Source organism: Panthera tigris, chromosome C1 (assembly GCF_018350195.1).
Source record: "Panthera tigris isolate Pti1 chromosome C1, P.tigris_Pti1_mat1.1, whole genome shotgun sequence".
Taxonomy (NCBI): Eukaryota; Metazoa; Chordata; class Mammalia; order Carnivora; family Felidae; genus Panthera; species Panthera tigris.
This window is the reverse complement of record NC_056667.1, coordinates 84,376,501-84,396,371: the sequence shown is the minus strand read 5'-3', so window position 1 is coordinate 84,396,371 and position 19,871 is coordinate 84,376,501. Positions and strand designations below refer to the sequence as shown.

The 19,871-nt window shown below is 38.1% G+C and overlaps 1 protein-coding gene across 1 annotated transcript in view; it reads right to left on the bottom strand.

Annotated features, from left to right (window-relative positions):
- Window positions 1-3,398: 3,398 nt before the first annotated feature.
- Window positions 3,399-19,871, bottom strand: part of PALMD (palmdelphin) — a 49,735-nt gene continuing 33,262 nt past the window's right edge. The window contains exons 4-8 of the mRNA XM_007093643.3: window positions 11,951-12,065; window positions 11,777-11,810; window positions 11,545-11,658; window positions 8,844-9,941; window positions 3,399-4,206 (exon numbers count right to left, since the gene is read on the bottom strand). Coding sequence (XP_007093705.1) covers window positions 4,163-4,206; window positions 8,844-9,941; window positions 11,545-11,658; window positions 11,777-11,810; window positions 11,951-12,065 — 1,405 coding nt within the window. The 3' untranslated portion in view covers window positions 3,399-4,162. The remainder of the gene's footprint in view (window positions 4,207-8,843; window positions 9,942-11,544; window positions 11,659-11,776; window positions 11,811-11,950; window positions 12,066-19,871) is intronic.

The window sequence follows — 19,871 nt, the reverse complement described above, 5'->3', positions numbered from 1 at the left end:
GCCTACCAACAGACTTCAAAACACATGAAGAAAAAGTTGCCAAAATTAAAGAGAAGCACAAATTCATGATATAAAACACTCAACAAATGTGGATAAAATCATCTAAGAAAAACTGACAGTTAACATCATACTTGAATGACTGAACATTTTCCCTCTAAGATCAGAAATGAGACAAGAGTGCCTGTTTTCACCACTTTGCATCCCATTGTATTGGAGGTTTTAGCAAGGCAGCTAGGCAAGAAAAAGAAATAAAAGGGACCTAGGCTGTAAAGGAAGAAGTAAAACTGTCACTTTTTACAGATGACATAACCTTATATATGTAGAAAATTCTAAGGAATCCAGTAACTATTAGAATAAATGAGTTAAAGAAGTTTATAGTTGCAGGATGCCAAATCAATATACAAAAATCAATTGCATTTCCAAACACTAGCAATGAACAATCTGAAAGTGAATTTAAGGAAACAATTCCATTTACAATAGCATCAAAAAGAATAAAATAGGAATGGGGTGCCTGGGTGGCTCAGTCAGTTATGTGTGCACTCTTGATCTCTGCTCGGGTCTTGATCTCAGGAATGTGAGCGCAAGCCCCATGTTGGGCTCCCTCCACACTAGGCAGGAAGCCTACTTAAAAAAAATAGTAATAAATTTTGGGGAAATGGAAGACTGGCACACTGAAATCTACAAAATATTGTTGCAAGAAACTAAAGATCTAATGAAATGGAAAGACATCTCATGTTCAAAACATTTATGGGTGTACATCAAAGGCATACAGGAGCCAACCGAAATGGCCCAGATTGAAACAATTTGAGCAGCAAATTGTGTTGAATTGGATTATAACTCAAATGCAAAGTAAACATTCATGAGTCCATACTGGTTTAAATTAATGATTGAAAATAAATAAATAAATGAATAAATGGGAAGAATAGACAAATCTGTGCAAAAGATTTGGAAGTGATTTATATAGATACTCTGCCTTCAAGGAGAAGGAGCCTAACTCCCTACTCCCTTAAGTGTGTAGGCTGTGCATGGTGATTTCCTTCCAAAGCATACAGTATACGAAGGGGAATAAAATAACAATTTTACAGTGGAGCAACCTGACAAACACATTAGCTGGGAGATCAAGGGCAACATCATCAGTAATAAATCATTGAAAGTATGTACCCTTGATATGATGTGATGAAAATGTCACTTTACCTCTGTGATCTTTCTTCTCCAAAATTCACAGCCCCACTCTAATTATGAGAGAAACATCAGACAATTTGCAATGGAGGGACACCCTGCAAAATACCTGACCAGTAATTTTCAAAATTGTCAAGGTTATCAAAAACAAGAAAAATCTAAAAGGAGCCTAAGTAGATACGATAGTTAAAAGTAATGTAGTTTTCTCTGTGGGATCCTGGAACAAAAAATGGACATTAGGTAAGAACTGAGGAAATCTGAATAAACTATGAGATTTAATAATGTATCATTATTGATTCATTTAATTATAACAAGTTTACCATATTAATGTAAGAAATTAGAGGGTATGGAGTATGTGGAAACTTTGTATTATCTTCTCAATCTTTCTGTTAATCTAAAACTGTTCTTAAAAACAATGTCTAATGTAGTTATCTGTGGAAACAGTGACTCCTGAGAGTGTGTGTCTCCTTTTAGGGACAGGGTGAAATCTTTGTATAAAGGATTGTTGCATCTTATTAGATGGAAACAGTTGGTTTTTGGTTTCTTAAATGTTCAAATGTATGTGTAAGGATAAATCTGGAAGCTGAGTAGAAAAATGGGTGGAATAGGGTGCCTTGGGTAGCTCCATTGGTTAAACACCTGACTCTTGATCTCAGCTCAGGTCATGAGTTTAAGCTCCACATTGGGCTTGGGCCCCACACTGGCCATGAAGCCTACTTAGAAAAAAGGGGGGAAAAAAGAAAAAGATAAAAGAAAAATGGATGGGCTGTGTTAGTGTAATGCTTCATCTTTTATTTTAGAGTTTATGTTGAGAGAGAAAGAAAGAGGACAGGGGAGGGGTAGAGGGAGAGGGAGAGAATCCCAAGCAGGCTCTGCACTGTCAGGACAGAGCCCGACATGGGTCTTGATCCTACCAAACAGGAGATCATGACCTGAACTGAAACCAAGGGTCAGATGTTCAACCAACTGAGCCACCCAGGAGCCCCGAGGCTTCGTCTTTATCTTCACCATTTAATGCTTCATCTCCAAATCCATCTTATGCCCCGCCTTATGATCCTGACCCTGTAAACATCTCTCCTTTGCCAGTTGACGCAGTGTTAGGTTTGCCAATAGAGGGTGCTGGAGGGCTGCTGCGAGGCAATAGTGCAAGGCACCTCACTCCCATTTTTCAGTTTTCCTTCCTTTTCACTGAACACAGGAGTCAGTGGATTGATGTGTGGGATAGTACAGCCTCACTTCAGCTGCCTGGACTGACCAGCTTCAGCTTTGTACTCAGGCCCCCTCTGTCCTCCTGGCAGCTAATTCCACAGCAGCTCCAGCTTCACCCATAGGTAAAAGACCAGCTCCAGCCTTCTGTATCCTCTGGCCATGCTGGGCCACTTCTATGCACCAACACTGGTCCATGCCCTTTGGGAAGGGGCCAGAGATCTGCCGGCCAGATTCTGTCTCATGTTGCCTGAGGCCAGCTGGTATTACGCAGTCCCTCCTTGCAGACTACATCTCTTCCTTTCTGAACCATTAGTTAATTCATTCTTTATTGATCACTTACTAGGTGCCAGGCAGTGTTCTAATAAACACTTGTGTGCAAACAATCAAACAAAAAAAAAATCAATGCTTTAGTCACAAGGATGGCAGACCTACAAAAGAATGTGCAGATGTGACAAGTCACTTATGCTAAACTCAGAGCCATGGGAGGGAAGGAATGGGACCATTGGATAGGGTGTTTGTGTTGAAGTGTCTCTGAAATTTGAACCTCCAGATTTCCCAGATCCCAGTCTCCTCCAGGAGAGGAGCTGTCTCCTGCTATAGAACAACTGCCCTTGCAAACAATCCATCTGAGGTTGATGTTTGGCAGGTTTAAGCTTGTCCTCATTAGGATCTGCTTCTTTTACCTCTCATTACTTCCACACCAGTAACCAAGATAAGGTCTCATCATAGCCTCAAAAGAGAAATTCAGTTTCTGCTCTGAGAGGAAACAGACTAGTCACTGAAGGACTTGCAGGACCTGAGTAAAATGCACTGGTATGATCCAGGGAAGATGTGTGAGGATGGATTTTTGAGAGCGTTAGGTGGAGGGCAGTACAATAAGGCAGAGTAGGAGAGAATTGGCATAGGAATATTCTTCTTCAAATTAGGATTTAACATCTTGGCAAGAATACTTAGAAATGACATATGGTACACATTCTTATCAAGTTTTAATATTAGGATTCTAACATGTATACAAAAATTGGTCAAACATTAGACTAGATTTATATTCTTTGAGAACATGTGAAGTCCTCCATCCAGTAGTCTTAGGTCATAATCAGTCATTGCACCATGCAGTTCACACTGAACTGAATGAAAGAAAAGGTAATATTTCAAGAAGAATGAACATGTCAGTTATCATATGCAAAGTGATGAGGACTATCAAGATACTACAAATCTAGTCCCAAAATATGAGGATGATTATTGTATGCACCTTTGGGATGGATGCGAAGAATTTGAAGTCTCTACCAAATCAACTGGTCCTTAGGAGAAGAATGTCTTAATGCCTTGTTGACTTGGGATATCATGCTTATTTGTTAGAGCTGTAGATGAATAATTCTGTGATGAGGTGTAGTGGCTTCCTATGATCTTTCAATTTTTGTATTAGCAAAATTACCATGTCAGTTAAAAGAACATAGGCTATTTTAAATAACTTTATTCTTAAATTTAACACACTCTTATTAGAAATGCTTTGGTATCAATACAATAAAAATATACTGGTTTCTCCCCCCACCCCCAACAAATTGTGTCAAGTAACTGGAAAAGTTAAGCATTTGTTCTCCCTAGCTGTTTTGGAATTTTTCACAAATAATGATTACTGCTTATCCACATGGCTTACTATGGCTATAATTATACTTTTTTTGAGTCTCAGGAAAAATAAACAAAATATCCAGAAGGGAAGTTGGCAAATGTTTCTTAGGTTCTTCTCCAAAGGATGTTTGGGTAGATGATACACCTCTCAGATAACTTTTTTCCCCAGTTTTGCCATTCTCATCCTTAAAGCTGAAAATTGAAAAAAAAAAAAGTTACACAAAAAGCTTTAGTTTTCACTCTAAATGACCATTTCATAGAATGCAGGAAAGTTTGAAACATACCTCAGATGATTTTATCCAATAATGTGAGCATTGTTTTAGTAGCACAAAAAGATAGTAGAAATAATAAGCTGTGGTTAACTTAGGACTGAAACAGGTTCAGAACTAGAAGGAACCTATTTCTATAAAGATTAGAAAAATTAGTAAGGCAAACACAGCATAAGTTGAGTAAATATAGGATTAGTGCACAATTTCACTATTAGCCTTAGATAAATTCTTATATGTCAGTGACTATGTTTTGTCATATTTCTGAGCTATGCACTACTAAAACTAAAAAAAAGCATGACTTTCATTCATGATTGAGTTATCTTTTAGGTCATCAAAGTTGGTTATCCCAAGGGGCTCCATTCTTGGATATAGAATGACAAAAACAAATTTCTTGTGAGTGAAAAAATGTGAACCACTAATTAAGAGTTGGAATAATTATAAAATTATATCTTTGTCGAGATATGTTATAAGTATACTTTCGGGGCACCTGTATGGATCAGTTCATTAAGTGTCTGACTTTGGCTTGGGTCATGATCTCATGGTTCAAGAGTTGGAGCCCTGCATTGGGTTCTGCACTGACAATGCGTAGTCCACTTGGGATTCTCTCTCTCTCTGCCTCTCTCTCTGCCCCTCTCCCACTTGGACTCTCTCTCTCAAAATAAACTTAAAAAAAGATATACTTTCAAATGACAGTATACCTTTTGAGCATATTCCATTGCTAATAATAAATATGAAGTAGAAACCATTTTCTTAAATGTAGATTTAGAATTCACAACACTGCTCTGATGTTCTGGTATCATGTCCTTAATATTTAGGACTTTAGAGTATACTGCCTCAGTCATATTCCAAAAATTGAAAGATGCTTTCAAGGCACTGATCATTATATTCATGTGTAATATGGCCCAAGAGCCAGCTCTTTAACTAATTGCAAGATTTTATTTAATGAAAAAAATATAACAGGGAAGACATGTGTCTCATTTTCCGGTCATATATTAGTTGTCTATTAACAATGAAATGACCCCATCTCTAAGGAGCTCTTTTTTTTACAAATATGAGAAGTGATGGAGGATATAATAATGTAAAAAGACTATGATAATTTTTATTGTTACTCTACTTATATGAAATGTTTTCATTTAAATGAAGTCAAGGAGCATTATTTCCCATAGAACCTTAAGGAGAATGATAATTTCTAGTGTCAGGGTCAAGAATATTTCCTTGAACTTAGGGCTAGCTGAGAGAATTACCTTTGCTCTGTAGCCAAGAGGATGGTCTCTATTGCTGGGAGATGTTGGATGGTCAAGCCTTAAGGAGATGCCTATACTTCAACAGCAGGAAGTGAACTGAAGGCAGAAAGCAAGGCTTTATATTTTCTACTCTTGGATTTTATGGACCTCTACCTTGGCCATACAAAAAAAAGAGAGCAGGGGAAAAGTCCATTTTAAGGGACTTTTTAAAGGTATCTTTTAAGGCAGGGACAAAGTCTTCCTCTTTACAATTACTCCTCAACTTGAGATTCAGTAAATCAGGCACAGCCTTGGTGCTATGGACATTCAGTGAAGTTCTTGAAAGATATCCTGGATGTGCACATCCTCAGGAGTGAGGTAATCCAGTAGCTCAGTGTCCCATTTCTTTAGGGGTAAAAAAAATAATTCTAGATTGTAACTGTCTGCTATTTTTTCTTGTGGCCTATGGCAAGTAGATGGTGTGAGTTTCAAGTGGATGTGTAGGGCTGGAGCATGTTGACAATAGGAAGGTGTAGCAGGTAAAAAAAAATCTGGGGCCTCAGCTCTCCTTTTTATTCCTCCTTTCTGCTCTTTTCTGATCTTTACTTGCTCTCCCCACAGCAATTCAGACATATAGTTTTGGCTGGTTGAACGTGGTGGAAGAGAGCTTGCCTCCTTACTCTCAGCATTCCTTGCTTCCTAATGATTGCCACAGGTTGACAATTTTGACACCAGTAGCATGTGAATCCCTTGGAGCTGAGGTCCCCCACCTCTATCATCCTGAAGTGATGCTGACATATCTAAGAGGGGTGACTAGATCCAGGAGTACAAGAAGAGGTTGGCAAGGACTATCAAAGAAAGCCAGCTGCCTCGTTGGTGGGAATAGTAGAGGAGTCCCAGTAAAAGCGCACTGGGGCCACTCACTGGTGGATGTGTGTGGCATTAAGCTATACTTTAGAACATGACCATTTTATATTTACATTAGCCAATGGACTTTGCTGAATTTTCTTGTCATGACTTCACCCGTTCAAAAGTTTTGACTGAGACATTTGGATCTTCACTTTCTCCCCTCTTTCTTACTCCTTTGTGCTCTTTTCCTGATTCAAAATTGCTCTTAGATAAGGCTCTCATAACATTTACACTAAGAAAAAAGAGACTAATAATGCTTAACTATTAGACTTTCCAAGAATATTTATATTTAGTAGGTGACCTATACCATAAGTAAAGGAATTGACTGAAATGATGGATTTTCAAGTATTTCAGTATGCATTTTTGCAGTTTTAGGGGAGAAGCTCAACCTATGTGGTGTTTGTGAAATTGAATCGCATAGGTGGCTATATATTCTATGTATGGGAATGCCTTCTGGGGGTGAGAGCATATGTCAATATGATGTGCTTATTTAAAAAACCCATTTAAAAATATAGCAGCTCTATAATCCATGCACTGAATTGGAAAACAGGAATGTAAAACAATATCATGATGGAAGGCAAGGAATTTGGAGCATTCTGTTTATAATAGGCTTTGATTGATAGTACAGAACTTTGTATTGTTACTTTGTCTGGAAAAGGTCTTCCTGTTTTCATTATTTTAGTTCAGTGGCATGATTAGTGTTGTCTGGAAACATTAGTCACTTCCTGTCTTTTTCTGTGGGGTAAATGTGTTGACATGGGTAGGGAAGAAGGAATAGGGGCATTCAGGAGGAGGTGGCTAACATCCAAGTGCAAAAATGGAAGATTTTATAGTAGGGAATGTCACTATTCTTGACCATAATCAATGTGTTCCTTCTCTTCTAAGTCTACTGTGTTGTTCTTTTTTTTTATATTAAAATTTTTTTTAACATTTTTTTATTATTGAGAGATAGAGACAAACTGTTAGCAGTGGAGGGGCAGAGAGAGAGGGAGACACAGAGTCAGAAGCAGGCTCCAGGCTCTGAGCTGTCAGCACAGAGCCCGACATGGGGCTCAAACTCACGAACTGAGAGATCATGACCTGAGTCGAAGTCGGACGCTTAACCACTGAGCCACCCAGGCACCCCTACTGTGTTGTTCTTTTAAAAATGAATTTAATTCACAAAATTTCATTAGCAAGCAAAATTCATTCTCAAAATGGAAAGGAACTTTTAGTTTTAGCAGGTTTTCATTGTGGGGATGTATCACACAGCTCTGATTTAGAAAGGTAAGTGTACACTTACCAACAGGTTAGAAATTCTTCAGATAATTAAAATTTCAGTTGGTATGCCTAATTTAACTACTTAAAAGAATGGAAGAGGCCCATTTGCTTGTGTTATTGTCAACCCAAAATTGAGCTTATGGGTTGCAAAAGAACACTTCCTCACTTGTGCAAGTACTACCACACTTCTATAGAATTATCAAGTTCTGTTTGCTGAATTAGCTGGAGCTTAACATTTATTGCTTTTTAATGAGAATCTTTCCACTAGAAACATTTAAAATTATCATCCCACCAACACATTCAGAACCTATATGTCTGAGTAATTTGACTTAGGTCTTTAGCTAAGGTTAAGTAGAGCTATTATAATTAATTTTGTCAGAATCTTATTTATTTTTTTTATAAATGAGAAGTAGAATATGATATTCAAGCGATAACAAGGAATTTAAAATTGATGAGCTGTCACTTTTGTAGAAAAAAGTGTAATTTTCCATTTAATGCTAAAAAAGCTGGATAGCTATAAAACTATAGAAACCGAGAAGTGTAAATAGAAAATAGAAAAAAATAGAAAAAAAATTGCTAAGTTAGGGAAGACTATGGAAAGTTAGATGTTATAGATAATGCAAGAGAAATTGGCATTCTGTTTTAAAATGTAGAAAAATTAAGGAAGTAAAGTTAAACTATAAAAGCATAGGGAAATGAGATATAGCAAAGTAATAAAATATCACACTGAATAAAATTTGTTTCTTGTTTTTTCTTGCAAAATTAAGGCAACTTGTTAACTTAAGTAGGAAGTTTAAATAACAGGCACAAACAAGTAGCTGGCATCAGATTCTGGTGGGAAAAGATACGATATAGATGATTCAGTATATTAGTAATCCAAATACATTCACAAGCAGTACCGTACTATGACAGAAGACAGACTTCAAGTTTCTAAGGTCAAACAATGCAATATCCAAATAAGGCAACAACTGTTTTTTTTTTTTTTCATTTTATCTTTTGAAGTGACTTAATCAGATCATTATTTATTAAAGAAAAGAAAAAAACCCTTAGTGTGTATTATTCTATGAGGTGGTCAAAAAAAGCTGAAAGCAAGAGGGCTTGTTAACAACACAAAAGGAAGATTGTCACACGATTAAACAGCAGTGGCAAGCCTTGTTATTTTCATTACCTGTTAAGGACGGGTCCTCAGTCCCATCTCCAGCTATCTGAACATCAAGTGGAGAATGTTGAACCGGGTTGCCTAAGCTTTCTTCTTGCTCTTTCCAGGATATGGAATTTTTGTGGGGAGATTTGTGGTTTGTGTTTTCATAGGGATTAATTTCTGATCTCTTTCTAGGAAGTGGTGTTGGTTTGGCAGGCTGGTAAACCTGACTGTAGGGAGCTACAGGATGGTAGGATGGTTTCTCAGCTTCTCCTTCACCCTCCTCCTCCTCATCATCAATCACAACCAGCTCAGCATGGATGATCCCGTCATACCCTGTCAGAAGCTTCTTTTCGTCTTCATTGTCTTCTGCCTGCTGGTAGCCCATGAAAATCATTGTCACGGGTTCTGTATCAGCCATGTCAGAGGGCAAGGAATGAACGATATTGTATCTGATATCTTCCTCATCCTCCTGGCAAGCAGGAGAAGAATCCTGGTATTTTGGCTTCCCAGCTATTGCTTCGCTGGGACTCATTCTTGCCTTTGGAGAGGGTGAATATTTGTCCTGCATCACATTTGATTCTTCCCAAGGAGTCATCAGCCTCTTTTGTAGGGTGTCGGACATCTCCTTGGCTTGTTGAGTCATTGATCGGGGTTGAGGTATCGGTCGAACAGGGCTGATATGATTGAAGCTGTTGTCCCTCTCCTCTGAAAGTCCATTGTCCATAGTGTATACAGATTCATTCATATCATTACCTAGTCCGTTAGCTTTCATCTTTATCCTTTCTTGAAAATTTGGTCCGGGAGTTATCTTCTCCCTCTGTGGAGTTGTAGGCCTGCAAAATGGATTGGCATATACAGGCTCATGATACTCTGTTGGAGATTTAGAGTTTCTCTCTGAGGCTTGTCTTAAAAGTTCCTCTACCTCAACTGGTGCCAGGCCATCCGTGCCATTGTATGCTGCACCATGATTAGAGCTTACTGCATATACTGACTTCTGCCCGTCGTCGTAAACTTTTATTCCTGTACCTTTAAAGTCATCTGATGGGAGAGGTATAGAGGACAGGACTGTACTTTCTCCAGTTTTCAAGTCTTTTTCAACTTTAATTTCCATGGCGTACAAAGCTGTCAGGAGAGAAATTTGATCTTCAATTTAGTTAACTTTTTCTCTTATACAGTAGCCTGCTTTCACAATGTATTTTTATGTTAAGTCTACCCTTTGATATTCTTTCATGTGAGATGCTGTTGTCTGTTTTTAAAATTTTTGATTTTATTCATTGATTGTATAAGGTCAATCAATTTAAAGGCCAGCACCGTAATGACCTAGGTTTTTATGTAAGGATGTATGGAATTACTGAAAAAATGGGACTGAAAAGCCGGTTGGAGAAGAGAAGCTGATGATTCCATTGGGAAACCAAAAAATATCCTCTTTGTAACTAATAAATCCAACAAGACAGATCGCACTCTTACATTATCCAATGGGAGGAGTCAGACCTCTTTGTTAGCTAGGAAGAATGGGTTGCACCAGGCATTACAGCAGGTAAAAGGTCTAGCACGGTATATTTTATTAAGTCACATCCTTGCTGTGTGGGCCAGCAGCCTGCTGAAATCATAGAGGAGTGTTCTAAAGTTTTCACAGCAGGGAAGCTGTTTAAATGTAGAACTGGTATTGAAGAGGGAGGAGGAAGGCAAGAATCACATGCTTCTCCTTCTGCCTTCTTTTTGTGTTTCTTTCATTCCAATTTTCAAGTAGGAGGAAAAAAATAGAGCAATATAAGCTGAACTGAAACAAGTGAACTGGAGAGCACTGTGTGGATGAGCCCTGCTTCAAGGCGCAGGCAAATTCCTCATGACTGGAGTTTTAAGAACTATTAGGAATCTGGGCCCAATTACAATGTGGCGGTGCTTTGGCTTCTGCTCTGACCTCCCACTTTCCTTTTTGGACCCATCTTGATTTCATACCACCTCGGTAGCCCGGTGGTTCTTGGCTCCCCCCAGCTACCCAACTAAAACTGCAACCCTCCCCATTCCCACTCTCCATGTCCCCCACCTCTGTTTTATTCTTTAGTATTTTCACAGCCTAATTTGGTATTTTTAATTTATTTACTTAATTTTAGGTCTGTTTTCTCCTTTAGGATGTCAGCTCCAAGAAGGCAGAGATTTTTGCTGTTTTATTCACTACTGTATTCCTAGTGCAAGGACTGAGCTTGCCCTATAGTATGTGGTCACTAAATATTTGTTGAATATTTAAATGAATGACTGCTACCTGCTTATAGAGTGTAGCTTCCTTTTCTGGTCTGAAATTCAAAGGTTCCCTCTCTGGCCCCATACAAGCCTTCATTTTTTCTGGAGGCTTGGAAGTATTAGTTTTATGAAAACCATTCCACATGGAGGTAAATAATGCCTAACTTTCCCAAGGGGATATTTTTACTTTCATAAAGGATCTTAGTGATCTAAGAGATTGCCTACTAGATGGAATATTTGGGGGGAGATATTTTTGAGCAGGGGAGCTTTGCTTTTAAGAGTTTGTCTTTCTCAATCCTTTATCTTCTCTGTCCCTATAACTCCATTATCCCTACCTATGCAAGTGACTCAGATACCTCATGGAACTTTATAAAATGGACTGTTGCTTAACCTGTAGCATCAGATGTAACAGCAGGTTGTTAATATCTGACATTATAAAATATGAATTTGAGAACCTGCCTTTGGATACAGATTTTTCATGTACCTTTTCTATTCTGTTCATCATCTTCTGTTCCTTCATTTCTTTCCTTCCTTAATCTGGAAGGCACATAGGATTTTGGAAGGTCAGGGATATTAGCATAGATGTCTTCAATTGACTCTGTAAAATTAATATTAATTCAAAATACATTTAGAATATATTTACAATAATGGGAAATGTTTCTGTGGGTTTATTAAAAAATGTAGTTAGACATAGAATAGACTGCTCAAAAACATACCTTCTGATGTTTCTTCCATTTCCACCTTCACAGACTATAAGAAAAAGAGTTCTCCATGATTAAAACAGTTCAGTTTAAAACAGAAATTCTAAATGTGGATATAGTTTGAAGAATTATATACTGTTTGTAGACTCATTCTGGGAGGGACTCATAGTTTTAAATGTTAATGCTCACCCTTATTATGTCTTCTGTTGTCCTCTCAATTGATTTCAGTTTCTTCAAAATTGCCTCTTCATTGATTGAGATTTGCAGCTCAGCCTTTTCAAGATCTTGGATCTCCTTCTCAAGTCTGACAACAGAAAGATGCACTTTTTACTGCTTAAGACAGTACAAACGTAGAGTTCCCAAATATGTCTTCTCCATATATAAACTTTCCTTGGAATATTGCATGTAAATATCCAGATACCTTTTAAGAACATAGCATTACACTAACCATCAGATTTAGTACATAGAAGGTACATAACACCTGACTTTGATATAACAATCTTCAAGTTAAAACAGGCATCTTTTTTTTCTTAGGTAAACTATTTGAACCTTGCCTCATTTTCTTCTTTGTAATTACAAATGTTATTTCCAAATGAAATAGAGAAATTTCTTTTATAAAGAGACTTAAGTTTGAAGTTGAGCCACAAGGTATGGTTCATCTGTAGTTATTACCTAGGTTACCGATTTTTCTTACCCGAGTCTCCATATTATTTGGAGAAAACATTATAATAATTTTTTTGTAGCTAATCAGCACTTTATAAGATTATAATTATTAGACTTAATTTAATAATCAAAACTATCACTTCCAAAACCCTGTATATCCTAACATTGAAAATGACACTTCATTTTAACTTCACAGTTTCCTAAGAATTGTGACATACTGTAGTGAATAGGGTGGAGAGATGAGAAACGGACAAAACTTAGTATGATGGCCTCAGATGCTGCTGTTTATAGAGGCTACATTTTCTGAAAAACAAAAAACAAAAAACAAAACAACAACAATAAAAAAACCCACACATGGCCTAATGAAGTGTAAGGGAACTTATTGGGGCCAAGAGAGAGCCATTTGAAATTGGACTGTTGCAAACATTCTGACCTGGAATCTTGACCAGAGTGCAGCTGCTTGTCAGATTCAAGTTAACATCGGGGTGTGATGTCGTGACCTCTTCCTTAATAAAAACATACAGCCACCAGCATTCATGCAGTTAGTAAGGCTGACCCTTGGCTGCCATGGATTACATGTAGTTTCTCAGCCAAATACTCTATGTTGTAAAGTCAGCTGCCTCAGAGGATGGCTGATTAGATAGAGCAGCTAGTCCAGGAGGTGACAGCCATGGGTATTAGCATCTGCTATGATAATTGTCAGTTTTTGGCTTCCTTCTTTAAGATGGTTATGGATTTGGCAGTGCAAAAATATTGTGCTATTGGGGTGCCTGGGTGGCTCAGATGGTTACGTGTCTGACTTCGGCTCAGGTCATGATCTCATGGTTCATGAGTTTGAGCCCCACGACAGGCTCTGTGCTGACAGCTCAGAGCCTGGAGCCTGCTTTGGATTCTGTGCCTCCCTTTCTCTCTGCCCCTTCCCCACTCATGTACATGCTCTGTCTCTCAAAAAATAAACATTAAGAAATTTTTAAAAAATATTGTGTTATTGTCACACCAATAAAAGCCCAAGGTGTGGTCTGCCTGACTATTCTCCCACTCATTGCTACAGTTTCAAAGTTCTGACTTTCCTGCTGCTGCTGGCCATTGGTAGTTGGCCATTTGTAGCTAAAAAAGTTTTCTCACCTATTATAGAATTCCAAGTAAAATATAGTACTTCGGGTTTCTTAGAAGTTACTGAGGTGTGACTGACATTCTATTAAAATCAGTCTCCATCCATGGTAGCACATCCGTCCATCAGTAGAGTTGTGGGGATATATGTTGGTTGGTAGAATGGAAAGGTCCATACTAAAAGTGATAGATCTGGATTATTCTGTGTCTGCTATTCACTGCTTGTGACAACCAATTCCTTTAAACTCCCTGAAACTCGGTTTTATAACATGTACAATGAGAATATGGTACCTGCCTTAAATTTTATACAGAAATTTGGTGAAGTTAAGAAGAGATGATGTATATGAGCACATTGAATACGGTTGATATCAGATATGTATTATTATGGTATAATTATTAAAGGTTTTCTACAACACACAGTGTCTCTTTCTCCTTCCATGCCCTGTCTCACGGGATCCTTTACCCAACAGCATGTTAGAGACAGTCTAATGAGGATCTTTTGAATAGAAAACAAGGATGATTATATCATTGCTGCAAGCAGCTTTTAGACTGCAGGATTCAGCTGTGGAACCGGATGGATCTGGGTTTGAATACTGGTTCATCTTCCAACTTCTTGTGTGACCCTAGACAAGTCACCAGACCTTGCTAAGGCTCATTATCTTCATTCATTTCATTTATTCATTTGTTCATGAAAAATATTTGTTTAGCATCTATTTTGTAGCAGGCACAATCCTATGTGCTAGGTATATGACAGTAAACCAAACAAATTCCTCGCCCCAAGAAGTTTATATTCTAGTGGGAGGACACCGACAATACACTAACAGAGGAACTGGCAACTTTTTCTATAAAGGGCCAGATAGTTAATTAATTAATTCGTTCATTAAAAATTAATTAATTTTAGGCTTTACAGGCCACACATACAATTTCTTTTGCTTATTTACCTTTTTTCCCCTTTTACATCCCTTAAATAATAATAATAATAATAATAATAGTAATAAAAAACATTCCTAGCTTGTGGCTATATAGAAACAGGCCAGGGCTAAATTTTGTCCTGGGTCATAGTTTGCCAACTCCTGCAAATGTATATACATACATATTTACATATGTATATGTAAATACATATACACACATTTATTTATGAAGAAAAATACTTCCATTAAAAAGTAGGATAAAGTAGGATAAGGACTATAAACATAAGGGTAAAGGGATGAAGAGTGCCTGGGGAGAAGGCACTGTTTGCACAGTGTGGTCAGGGAGGGGCTACTTGACAAAGCGTCATTTAAGCAGAGATATGAAGGAAGCGAGGGAAGGGTACATGAGGGTGGTAGGGGAAGTGCTTTCTGGAGAGGTAATAATAACCACAAAACTCAGGCTAAGAGCACGGGGAATAAGCAGAGTGGTAAGAAATGAAGTCAGAGAGGTGGCAGGTGACTAGATCATATGGGGCCTAATGTATGGTAAGGCCTTTGGGGAACCACAGGGAATACTGAGCAGAAGACAAAACATGTCATGAACTGAAATTTAAACAATCACATTGGCTGGTGTGTGGAGAATAGGCTGGAGGGGCAAACCACGGAGGTCAGTAGTTGTAACACTTCACAGAAGATGGCTTAATTCAGGGGGGTTGCTGGTAGAAGGGTGAGAGGTGATTAGAATCTGGAAATATTTCGAAGGAAGAGTTGCCAGGATTTGTTGATACATTACATGTGCGATGTGAGAAAAAGAGAGATGTCGAGGGTGAGTCTGAAGTTTGTGAATAATTGGAAAGATATGAATTTAATTGCTCGGACAGAAATCTGGGAGGGAGAAGAAAGAGACTGGTGCTGGATGTGGTAACTTCGAGATAGTCAATGGTGACATGGAGAAAACAGACACAAACATTGGGAGCTCAGAGAAGTCTGGGTTTGAATGTAAATTTGGGAGTTGGTATGTATAGCCATAGGCGTGGATAAGATTTCCTAGAAAGTCAGGGCTTCCAAGGACTGAATCTTGGAACAATTAAACATTTAGAGATCTGGGCAATGTTCCTACTTCATAGGGTTTAATAAAGAATTAAAGAAATAGCATGCACTCAGCAAAAGCTAGTTTCCTCCAGTTTCTGTCCCTTTCTGTAGCTGGGGCACAGAGATAGATTCTTGATCTGTTTGGCCAATTACATCTCAGGGAATTAGAAATGCACTGGCATTTATAGTTGTTTTCCTCTGTAGAGAGGCCCATGGGTAATGTAATGCCATATAATTCTCATGGATGTCTTTAGACTAATATGGTAAGAATACAAGGTTGAAAGTCTGCTAACCTCATCAAAGTATCTGCTAATGAATGTTTTTGAAGGTTTTCAAGTCACTGGGTGAAAGATGCATTAATATGAGGTTGCAGTCAAATGACATATCAGGCATGTTTATTAAAACCAAACAGAAACAAACGAACACCCCCTTTCTCTTCTTTATCATTTAGTTACAGCCCGCTCTCTGTTACACAGGATAAGAAGGAATCCTTTTGGTGCTAATTACTTAGAATCACAAACCTCTACAGGAGATGCTTAGTGATACAGAGCATTTCCTAAAATTCTCACTCAAATGCAAAACTCTATATCCTATTTTTATATGTTGATTTGATACTTCTATATATTATTTATGGACAATATAAATAAGATCAAAAGAAAAATGTTACACATTTGTTGTTCTAGAAAAGCATTCTGACAGATCAGAATGCCAGTGGAAGTGACGGGAAACCCAGGAAAGAGTAACAGAGCATGGAACTGGCTTTGGCCAGCCTCCCCCTCACAGGGTCGGAACTGAGAGGGGAAAGCATGGTGGCAGTCCGGCAATGGAAGAAGAGGAGGTCTAACAACCTCCACACCAAGGAGGAGGAAATGTGCCTCCTCCCTGGAAAATGTGCCAAGTTTTTGAGGATTGCCTGTTCTTAAGGAACATAAAACAAAAATTGCAACTGGTACGTAGGCACTATTTTTGTATCTCTAGCATGGTGGGTCTCACTGACAGTGATTTCCCCGTGAGGACATCTGGCAATGCTGGAGACATTTTGGTTGTCACAACTTGAGGACTGCTACTGACACCTAGTGGGTGGAGGCCAGAGATGCTGCTAAACATCCTACATGCACAGAACAGTCGCCCAACAAAGACTTACCTGGCCTAAAATGTTAATGGTGCTGAGGTTGGGAAGCCTAAAACAATGCCCAGCTGGTATAGTAGGTACTTGATACATGCTTCATAAGGGATTTTTAAAATATCTGTCTCTCTGATAGTTTTACTTTTTCCTCTTTGTTTCTCTTTTCTCATTTACATAATATGGAATCCAAACTATTATTTGTTGAATAAATTTGATCATCCGTATTTTTATTTAATATTACCATTTGGGTTAACTTCCTTTTCCAATTTCTCTGTATATCTATATTAATTTCTTTTTCTGGCTCAGTGACTCTTCATAGTTAGGAGGATACTCAACTCTTATTTAAAGCTCAGAAAAATTCAGGGCTTAAATTAGGGACTCATATGTAATCCTTTTCCAAAAGCTTTGAGTAGAGAGAAAAATTTAGCAAGTATAAGTGAAATATTGGGGAATATTTATGTGTGTGTGTGTATATTGTGTATATATATATACACATATATCTGTAGTATCTGTGTGTATATGTATGTATATACATATACATGTATATGTATACATATTTGTGCATGTATATGTATATATATTTGTATGCATATTCATCCATATACACCTGCACATAAACATACTTATGTGTATTTATATAAAACTTTAGTTTTGTATATATAAAAATAAAAATATGTATGTAAAACTATTTTTTTTACATGGAAAGCTTTTGGCGAGGTCACTAGGGAATAACTTTCTAACCTTCACCTGCTTATCTCTCAGCTGATGGGTTAGAATTTCCATAAGTGCTGCCATGCCCATTTTTACAAGGTATTACCTTTCTGAATGGGAACTGAGCTCCCAGAAATGCTGATTCAGTTTGACGAGAAACAGGCAGCAGAGAAAGAGAAATATCCTTCTTGGTGCCTCCTGGGCTGTTAGGCGGGGCCTGATGGATGAGTTAGCACCTCTCATGATTTCTGAGAGAGGGTGGGCAGGCATCATGTGCCAATTTAGATAAGCAGAGTACATGAAAAAGGATTTGTAATCCTATCCATTATTGGAATCTTTCTTCTCCCTGCCTATTTGCTGGGGAAAAATAGGGTTATTTTCAAGAGCTCCCTATGTGAAAGCAGGTAGCTTTCATTTCATGCACTGTTCTAGTAATAACCTCCCTTAATCATCACGAGATAATGTCCCCAATCCAATTCCAACATGCAATTTTTTGTCTTAGGAAAAGGACAGCACATAAATGCTGGATGCACCAAGAAGGGGTTATTTCAGAAGGCAATTTTTCTGCTGCTAAGTGTCCATTTATCTCTTTCAGTTTTTGGTGGAGTTAACAAGGACTAACAATCTAATGGAGTTTACCACTGGGGCCAAAAAGGCCAGGACTCAGAAGAGTTAATGTTCTACCTTCCATCATTTTACTTGCTAGCAATTATAACAACATTTAAAATGTATTGAGTATCTATACCGTATGAGGCATTGGCCTAATTAGTCCTTCCAACAACCCCCGTGAGCACCATTATTAGTTCCATTTGACAGATAAGCAAGCTGGGCACCTTGATAGCCCCCGGCCTGGAGGCTTACAGGTAGCTTGTGGCAGGACAGAATTCGAAATCAAATCTCTGCTGACAGAACCTGAGCTGTTAACAACTTTCTAATTAACCACTATGGGAACAAAACTTTAAAAAATGGGTTCTTATGAACCTAGACACAACACTCATTTTGCTCATCAGTATAAAAGGATTTCTTACTTCCTGTCATAATAAAGAAACAGAAGATTGAAATCGTAGCTGGGGTTTGGCCACATGTAAAAGTGCTGACCCATTATATACAAAGGTAATATTTCTGTCCTGGTATTCATTAGGGTAATTTTGTTATACTAGGCATTTTTCTGCTTAGTGGACAAGTCAGTGTGACCAGGATTAAAGTGAAGGCTTTGTCACTTCTTCTTCTTCTTCTTTTTTTTTTTTTTTTGGTTGTTTGAGTTTGGATTTTGGTAGAGGTTCTTACAACAGTCTCTGTTTCAGAGTCTGGGGTTTCCATAAGCTGTGGCCACTTTATAGCCAGCCTTTCTTTGTTTGGGCACAAGACTGTTCAAAGTAATAGAAGTTTTAGGTCTTAAATAAAAGCTGGCTGATGTAATTTGATTATAATACTGTAGTTTGAAGGTAATCACTGATGCTGTGTTTGAAATTAAGTTTATGACTGACTTTGGCTATACACTCCCAAAGGACTGATGAGCTGTTTGCTGTAATAGGCTGGGAGCCTATTAAAGGCCAGGACTACACCCAGAGATGGCCCAGTGATCATTTCTCTGGGATGGTCTGAATCAGCAGGACTTGGTCCAGGTTGTGCCACCACTGATATACCTCTGAAATTAGTTGATGGAATTGCTAGGACCACCTCACTGACCCCATCCAAGCTAGACAAAGAAGGATTCAGTTTCTTTTGGGACTCACAGGTTCTCAGAATGTGTTCACCTCCAGCAGATGTTGAATTTGGTCTGGAGTGGTGAGCAGTTGTAATCTTTGACTCTTCCCTTAAGTGCAGATTCTCTTTCCTTTTTTTTCCCCACTGAATCTTGGGAGAACAGGAGGTGGCTGGTGGTTTACCTACATTTTGTGAGTTTTTGTGTGAAGGTCTACTTTTTTGTTTTCAGCTCTACCCATGGAAACAAGACAGTGAGCCCATATGAAAGCTAATGTACTTAGCTTACTTATTTAGCCCAACCAAGCTTCAGTTTTCTTCTTTGGTGGATAATAATAGTATTCACAAAAGGTTGTCTTAAGGAGGTAAATAAAATTATTTTTGTAAGCCTCTACCACAGGGTGTGACACAGAGGAATTACTCAATAATGATTAGTTAGCCCTTTCTCTTCCTACTCTGGTAGGAAAAGGAGGGCCATCTATGACAACTCCAATAAAAAAGAAAACCTACCAGGTCTATTTGGAGATTTGTTCTTCAACTTTGATATCAATGATTTTGGAGCGAGTGTGGGTGTGAATATAGCTTTAGGGACACACCTGTCCTTTAAAAATACAGGTCTAGACAAGAAACCAAAATAGTACTCCAGGATTATTAGAATTTTCATAATATTTATGGGAATGGTGTCTAATTAACAAATGTTATCTATTTTGTAAATGAAATCTCCTCACCCCAATCTATTTCTCTTGTTCTTTTTAGTAATAGAAGTCCTTGAGTCTCATGTGTCTCGCCAGCT